The sequence below is a fragment of the Epinephelus lanceolatus genome, chromosome 11 (assembly GCF_041903045.1).
Source record: "Epinephelus lanceolatus isolate andai-2023 chromosome 11, ASM4190304v1, whole genome shotgun sequence".
Lineage (NCBI taxonomy): Eukaryota > Metazoa > Chordata > Actinopteri > Perciformes > Serranidae > Epinephelus > Epinephelus lanceolatus.
Window position 1 is genome coordinate 42,416,347 of NC_135744.1, and position 8,547 is coordinate 42,424,893.

Genomic DNA, 8,547 nt, shown 5'->3' on the forward strand with positions numbered 1-8,547 from the left:
ATGTTCAGTTATTATTAGAGATCACTCAATTATTAAGGAGGTTAGAAATGTATAAAAAGATCTTACGCAAGTTGACAGACATTTGCAATGGCTATATGGAACATTTGTCAGCAAAAATACTGTCAATGACAAGTCACTTATCACATGTAATAGCATGTTTTAACAGTGGTATGCTCATCCTGTTATGTCCTAGGGTTAATGGTCTGATCTTTTTTTCCCTCTTTTAATTGAAAATGTAGTTGTTTATTGTGTAGTTTGTCTGATTTCTTTGTTGTTGTGTTTTTTTGACAGGTTCTGATTCATATAAGGAGTGAATGAAAGAACCCTCTGCTCATATCACGGCACTGATATTTATTAAAGTCGAAGCCCAGCAGAAGAAAGTGAAATCTGATCTCCTGTGTGGATCAGCAACTTTATGGACAAACATTCAAGTGAACAACTTTATACAGTGCCTGTTTATGGCAGGATGAGTTTCAGCAGACTATGATGGCGAAAAAGCAAGATGCTCGGTCGCCCATTTACAACCTCATTGTGGTGGGTTTGTCAGGAACAGAGAAAGAGAAGGGGCAATGTGGGGTTGGCAAGTCCTGCTTGTGTAATAGGTTTGTGCGGCCCAGTGCTGATGACTTCTACCTGGACCACACATCAGTGTTGAGCACCAGTGACTTTGGGGGTCGAGTGGTTAACAATGATCACTTTCTGTTTTGGGGGGAGGTGTCACGGGTTCTGGAGGAGGGGCCTGAGTGCAGGATGCATGTTGTGGAGCAAACTGAATTCATTGATGACCAGACATTTCAGCCACACCGTAGCACTGCTATGCAGCCCTATATCAAACGGGCAGCTGCAACCAAGCTGGCCTCAGCAGAGAAGCTTATGTACTTCTGTACAGATCAGCTGGGCCTGGAGCAAGACTTTGAGCAAAAACAAATGCCTGAGGGAAAGCTGCAGGTCGACGGCTTTCTGCTTTGTGTTGATGTCAGCCGGGGCATGAACCGCAACTTTGATGACCAGCTGAAATTTGTCACAAACCTGTATGGTCAGCTTAGCAAGACTAAGAAGCCCATTGTACTGGTCCTCACCAAATGTGATGAAGGAGTTGAACGCTACATCAAAGATGCTCATACCTTCGCCATCACAAAAAAGAGTCTGCCAGTAGTCGAGACATCTGCACGCTCAAATATAAATGTGGACCTTGCCTTCCTCACTTTGGTTCAGCTTATTGATAAGAGCAGGGGAAAGCCCAAGATCATTCCTTACTTTGAAGCTCTAAAGCTCCAGAGTCAGCAGATAGCTTCTGCCAAGGATCGCTATGAATGGCTTATCAACCGCATAGTAAAGAATCATAATGAAACCTGGTTAAACACCAGCCGACGCATGAACACCTCCCCAGAGTACAAAGAATACGTCTTCTTGGAGGGAACGGCTAAATGCAAGAAGCTTTTTCAACAGCATGTCTACCGTCTGAAGCAGGAGCATATCGAGAGGCGTCGCAAAATATACTTAAGCACTCTTCCTTTAGCACTTAGTTCTTTGGTGCCTGACCTGGATGAGATAGATCAGCTGAGCTGGTCTGGGGTACAGAAGGTCTTAGAGTCCAAGCAGCACTTTGCCCACTGGTTTGTTGTTCTGGAGGACTCACCATGGGAGGATACATCACACATTGACAACATGGAAGATGAACGAATCCCTTCAGACCTACTGGAGACTGCTGAAGCAGAGGACATATTTAATGCCCACCTGGAACATCTGCGAAATGAGTGCAGACGGGCAGAGATGAGGCTGGAGTTCAAACATAAGTTAGCCTCCTCTCCATTTGTCACACCTGGTAGACCTTGGGAGGAGGCCCGCAGCTTTATCATGAATGAAGAGTTCTACCAGTGGCTTGAGGAGCCAGAGTACTTGGACCTGTACAACCGCCATCAGAAGGAGATCATTGACCGTGCTAAAGAGGACTTCCAGGAGCTCTTACTGGAGTACTCTGAGCTTTTTTATGAGCTTGAGGTGGATGCCAAGCCAAGCAAGGAGAAGATGGGGGCAATTCAGGAGGTTTTGGGGGAGGAACAGAGGTTCAAGGCTCTACAAAAGCTCCCAGCTGAAAGAGATGCTCTGGTATTGAAGCATATCCACTTTGTGTATCACCCCACCAAGGAGACCTGCCCTAGCAGTCCTCACTGCGGAGACTCTAAGATTGAACAGCTGTTAGTTTCACGTTTCCCCACGTGTTACCCCTTTTTTGATGTAAAGGCTCATTTTGGGGACACCAAGGCTGACAGAATTAACCTTGTCATACTAGGGAAGGATGGACTGGCCAGAGAATTTGCCAATGAGATTAGGGCTCTCTGCACAAATGATGACTGGTATGTGTTAGATGGGAAGATGTACGAACTGACGCTGCGGCCTATCGAAGGAAATGTACGTCTTCCAGTAAATTCCTTCCACACCCCCACTTTCACCCCTCATGGATGTCTGTGTCTGTATAACTCAAAAGAGTCCCTCTCTTATGTGATTGAAAGCCTTGAGCGACTTAGGGAATCAACTCTAGGTCGGAGAGATAGCCAGCTAGCACAGCTGCCAACATCACTTCTTTTAGTCACTAAAAGAGGCGTAGGATCATATGTGGATATAGGTGGAGAAACTGCCTTAAACCTTATAACACAGGGACAGCAAGTTGCAAGGAGGCTGCAGTGTAGCTTTTTAGACCCTGCCTCCCCTGGTGTGGGCTATGGCCATAATGTCAATGAGACCCAAATCAACCAAGTGCTGAGGGGGCTACTGGATATTAGGAGGAGCACATCCTTTAGTAGCAGCTCCCCACCCCTCCTCCCTGAGCCTCCAGGTCTCAGAGACTCTCCTCATCAGCCGGCACCAGAGGCAGACCTTCGCATTGTCATGTGCTTAATGTGTGGAGACTCCTATGACATTGAGCAGCTCCTGTCCCCCTTTCTTATGCATCAGCACTGCAGGCCCATGTCTAATTGTGGAACCTCTGTATTGCTGGAGCAGACAGTTGGTGGACACAAGCTGGCTATAGAGCTCTCTCTGCTGTCATACCACGCCTCCTTCACTTTGCGGAAGAGCAGGTTAGTGCACGGCTACATTGCTGTGTACTCGGTCTCCCGAAAAGCCTCCCTGGAGACCCTGTGTGCATTCTTGTGTGAGGTTCAGGACATCATCCCAGTTCAGCTGTTGGCAGTGGGAGATAGCCAGGCAGAGCTCACCGACAGTGACTATGCCTGTGAGCAGCTGATCCAGGGGGAGGAGCTAGCCCATGAGATTGAGGGTCGTTTCAATAGCGTGGTCTGCGGATCTGGGGGGGTGGTGGGAGGCCTGCACAGGATAGAAATGTTCCATTCGTTCCTGATGGAGGTGGTAGAGAAACGCAACATTGTGGAGGCCACACACATGTACGATAATGTTGCTGAAGCATGCACCAATGAAAACGTGTACTCCCCGCGCTGCAGTTCTCCTAGTCCTGTCACCATGTTCCTGGATTCAGAGGATGATGTAGACCCATCGCCACCATACTATGATGGCACACTCACATCTCACAGTGGGGGCTTCAACCTGCCGGACTTAGATTCCAGTGACATCTCTGTCATCTCTGACATCAGGGACTTTGAGAACAAACTCAACAACAAAGTGCCCCCCCAAGTGAGAGTCAAACCGGGTGTCACTTTTGACTTCCGGAAGGTGAGCCGTAACCCATATATCGATACATTGGGTCATCGTCGCTCGCTGCCTTCTGCTGTTACCTGGGTTCCTGGCGGGGATGTGGGCTACGATCCCTCAGACTATGCCGAACCCATTGATGCTGTTTCAAAGCCCCGCCCAAGCAACGAAGAGATCATCTACTCAGTGCCACACGACAGCACACAAGGCAAAATCATCACCATCCGCAACTCCAACAGGATGCACTCCAATGGGAACGGCTCAGACAGCGAAGCAGACAGCAGCTCTCTGGAACGAAGGAGGAAGTTCTCAGCAGCGGGGGTGAAGCCCCGTCTTTACCGTGACCGCTCCAAGCGGCTTGGCAAGTTCAGCAGCTTCCGCACGAGCTTCATAGGCAGCGATGATGAGATGGGAGCTCTTCCAAAGTCCAAGGAGGATGACTTTGGGACCCTGAAAGGTGAAAGTCTTGTTAATGAGGAGAGTGAGGACCCAAAAAAGAGGAACATTCTGAAGAGCCTGCGACGAACAGCCAAGGTGTGTAGTATGCCTCCTTTATCTGTTTTAATCCAGAAAACAGTACCTCATTTTAATTTACTAGCCCATAATGTCATACAGAAATTGTTAATATATTGCCCTTGTGAAAAACTAGTCATTTCTATAGGTATAATAGCGCTGCTAAAGATAGTATACAATTCGTGGAGGTCACTGTTGAGTGTGCATGTTTAAATTGCAGTATTGTCTCAGGCAGGAACTAGACATTCAGCTTGTGTCTGAATGTGAGGAACTCCTGATTTTCTGCTGATTTAGAAAGGTGCATTTTGTTAGAATCCAATGAGTGCCACTTAGTATCAGCATAATTATCCCCGTCTGAGACACTCAGAGTCGGCTGTCTTTCTTCCTTCACAGAAAACAAGACCAAAGCCCCGTCCAGCTATTCCCAAGCCCCCAGAGAGCAGTTACTTTGGGGTCCCCCTTGCGAATGTGGTATCCCCAGACAGACCTATCCCACTCTTCATCGACAAGTGTGTCCGCTTCATTGAGACCACAGGTGCGTTGTTTTGTCCTTTGATTATGTTGTGCTGCTGTGCATGTGATGTATGCAAAATCTGATTCATTCTGAGAAATACTGACAATCATTTATCAGCTGTAGTTCATCACTACAGGAAAATATCTTTTAGAACGTGAATGTTATTCATTGGTCACCTAAAAAAGCTTGTTGTCAGAACCTCTAAACCAGTGCACCTGTCCATGACCACAAAGTGATGTGAAAGTAATACAAGGGTTTATTCTGTTAAGTACTCCCCTAGAAACTGCCAGCATCTGTATTGTCATGTCTGTTTGCAATGGGGCTAATGAAGTGTTTGTGCTTTACTTGTTTCCCACTGTGCCCCCCACGTCTTCCCCTTTTTCTCTGCCACGCTCTTTTTCCTCAGGCCTGAATACAGAGGGTTTGTATCGTGTAAGCGGCAACAAGTCAGAGATGGAAAGCATGCAGAGGCAGTTTGAACAGGGTGAGCTGATCATCAGACTTGTTTGAACCAGCTGTTTGACATGTAATTATGTGGCTGCCTAATCAAAACATAAACAGAGAGCTACCAAAGGAAAGTGACATGCAACTGATTGTTCACCCCTGATGACAGCTACTGCTGATGAGCTTATTTTCTCTGATCCCTTTAACTCTCTCTTTCTCCTCGTGCAGACCACGGATTAGACCTAGTGGAGAAAGACTTCTCCATAAACACTGTGGCTGGAGCCCTCAAAAGCTTCTTCTCTGAGCTGCCTGAGCCCCTGGTGCCTTGTGCTCTGCAGGTGGACCTATTGGATGCTTTCAGTAAGCAAACACTGCTGGGCTGGGAGGGTCTTTACAAGAACATAAAAAGATTATTTCTTTAAGAGGGAAAAGGGTAGGGAAGGTTTTAGCAGACCTGTTTTGCTCTGTTTAGAATAATTTTCATGGAGAGACATTTTAGTTTTAAATCACTGTGTGTGATGATGAGGTCCTTAGTTTTAATGGCAACTTATCTCTTTGTGCACAGAAATCAATGACCGAGAACAGAGGCTATACACCATGAAGGAAGTCCTGAGGAGGTTCCCCAAGGAGAATTATGATGTCTTCAAATATGTAGTGAGCCACTTACACAAGTAAGTTTTCTGTCCACTGTTTAAATCACTTACATGGATTTGTTGTGATAGCCACCCATCTGTTTTTTTCTGCGCCGTATGATGAGAGTGAATAATTTTGTGTGTGTTTGTGTGTTTTTCTCAGGGTGAGCCAGCTGAACAGGGTGAACTTGATGACCAGTGAGAACTTGTCCATCTGCTTCTGGCCCACCCTCATGAGGCCGGACTTCACCACTATGGATGCCCTGACTGCCACACGCACCTACCAGACAATCATCGAGAGCTTCATCCACCAGTGTGCATTCTTCTTTTACAACCAGCCCCTCCTCGACTCCCCCACTGGCCTAGCGGGCCTCCCCGCCTCACCCACCACCACTCTCAGCGGGAGCTCTGCCTACTCTTGTTACCGCTCCTCTCCTCCCCACACCACCACACACTTCAGCCCCCTGCAGCAGTCCCCGCCCACCACCCCCCAGTCTCCCCTGCAGTCTCTGCTCCCTCCCCTCCACCAGCACCCCCACTCCCACCACTCCCCTGCCGAGCAAGAGACACTGTGAGAGACAGTGAAACCACGTGTGCCCATGATGATGCTGGACCTTATCACCAACACACACTGAAAGAAAAAAAAAAAACGTGCACTTGCACACTACATTTTTGATCATGGACAACCTAGGTTATGAAAAGAGGAGATAGGAAGTGTATGAGAAACTTCCCTAACCTGCCATTTGTATCCATACTCGTGTGCGTCAGGGCAGGCCACCATTATCAGTGACTCTCCCTCTGCCCTCTGAGCCCCTGATCGCCTGGAATTTAACATCAGGTCAGAAGTGGAGGACAGAGGTCGCCGTCACAGCAAGCCTCTCATCTGTCAACAGCCACCACTTATCCTACACTACCAAGAAATAGAAACCTCTATGCCAAGCTGGAAGAATTGATTTGTGGCCACTTTGTTTTTATCTGTGTAAACTGTTTTAGTTTTTTTTTCTCATGAAAGTACTGCCACTGGATTTTTAGACTGTTCCTCTGTAGGTCCTTTTGGGCAGCAGTTTGCTTCACATAGCAGAGGCTCCTCTGTCTGCCTTTGGGTTTCTCTCATCGGCTCTACTTGAGCAGTCGGCATGGGGAAGGGAGGGGAAAGGGGTTTACACATCCAGGGATGCACTTTAATGATCACTGTTGTTTTTTCCCTCATAGGGTTGTTTTTTTGTGTTGACATACTGTTTTCTTGTGTGTTTTTAATTTCACACCTCAAACAGCCATACCCATTGCCTCTACAGAGCTCTGGCAGATCAAACTTTGTTTACATCAAACTTGTTTTTGTATCCACAAACTTATCTGAAGCACTTTTTGATAGTGTAGTGTTAAATTTGAAGAAATGCCACATTGATTAATTGTCCATATTGTGTTTTTTTAGTGGCTGAATGTGGCATCAGTGCAGGCTTGTGAAACAAGATCCTTTTGTAAAAACTTACGTTCTTTGAGTTGATCCAGACGTCCCATTGTAGGTTAATGGGAAATCTGAATCTAATCGTATTCCTCATTCATCCAGCCATGTGAAAACTAGTTTTTCTTTTAGAGTTTGTCCTCTTTATAGCTGTTGGTTGATCTGAGTGGATGTTTAGGGAAGTTTGGTTTAATTAGACCAATATAATATCACAGAAAACTTTGCCTGCCATCAGTCAAATGAAGGAGAATTTTTTTTGCCATTTTTGAATGTGTAACCTAATCGTACCATAACACAACTCTATATTGCCATCTGGTGTCTCTTGAAACCAAACGCTTGAAACCTGATAGGTTGCTGGATGTGTCGCTGTGGCTGTCTATCAAACCAAGCTCTTTGTATTCATCTAATATTAAGGACCTTTAACTCAGAAGGTTCAGTACTCTCAACGCACTGTTACTGCTCGTCCCGCTTTACAATACAATGACCAGTAGATGTTAAATATTTGTGGACGGGACACATTCAGGAAGCACCACCGGCCGTTTACCTGCTCTAGTGAATTAGCTCTGTGCTGGCATATTGCCCTCCCTTTTCACGGAAAACAATCAGCTGATTTTCAGTGGTAGCACTGCTAATGAAGATCTGATCATTTTAACCATTAAACTTGTGAGAGGAGGCACTGTCTTTCAATGGGGACAAGTAAAAATGGACCACCAGACATTGAAGTTCTGGAGGATTGTGTTCTTGGTTGCAAGAATGACCAGACTAGTTAGATCACTGGCTGTGGTAGTATTTGGGATCATCACCTACTGGTACTTTTGGAATCGCAATGCTGTTGTCATTTAACGTTAAGTGGGACTAAACTGAGGGCTCTTCTCAAACTGCTCCGAGCTGTAAGCTGTAACATTAAGACTGGCAACCAAACAACTGTCCCACTATAACACGATTCCTGGGAGTATATAATCTTACCACATCACTTGACTTCTGACACAGCCTCGACAAATCTGCCGTTCAATGAGCAAAAAGTGAGTGCATACTACTCTATAATGGTTGTTTATTTGTTTGTTGGGGAACACCACCTGTTAGTCAATGGTAGAAAACATTTCTAGTGTGTATTTCAATGATTGAAAGTCCATTTTTACAATTTTTGTGAATGGTTCAAGGCCACTTAAGTTTAGTGCATGATTTAAAAAACACACCAAGGGAGATGGATGAAAGCCTCTCCCTGTTTTAAAACATGAAAATTAGTACAAGAACAAAACAAATACTAAAGTGAAATAGCTGAAACGTGAAAGTTTATGTACTGTGCACCAAGA

The 8,547-nt window shown here is 45.8% G+C and overlaps 1 protein-coding gene across 1 annotated transcript; it reads left to right on the forward strand.

Moving 5' to 3' along the window:
• Nucleotides 1-343: 343 nt before the first annotated feature.
• arhgap35b (Rho GTPase activating protein 35b) lies at nucleotides 344-6,488 on the forward strand. The gene is made up of 6 exons (XM_033643260.2): nucleotides 344-4,203; nucleotides 4,576-4,717; nucleotides 5,103-5,180; nucleotides 5,369-5,500; nucleotides 5,706-5,811; nucleotides 5,936-6,488. Exons 1-6 carry the CDS (start codon nucleotides 484-486, stop codon nucleotides 6,345-6,347), a joined length of 4,590 nt encoding a protein of 1,529 aa, XP_033499151.1. The 5' UTR covers nucleotides 344-483; the 3' UTR covers nucleotides 6,348-6,488.
• Nucleotides 6,489-8,547: the final 2,059 nt, after the last annotated feature.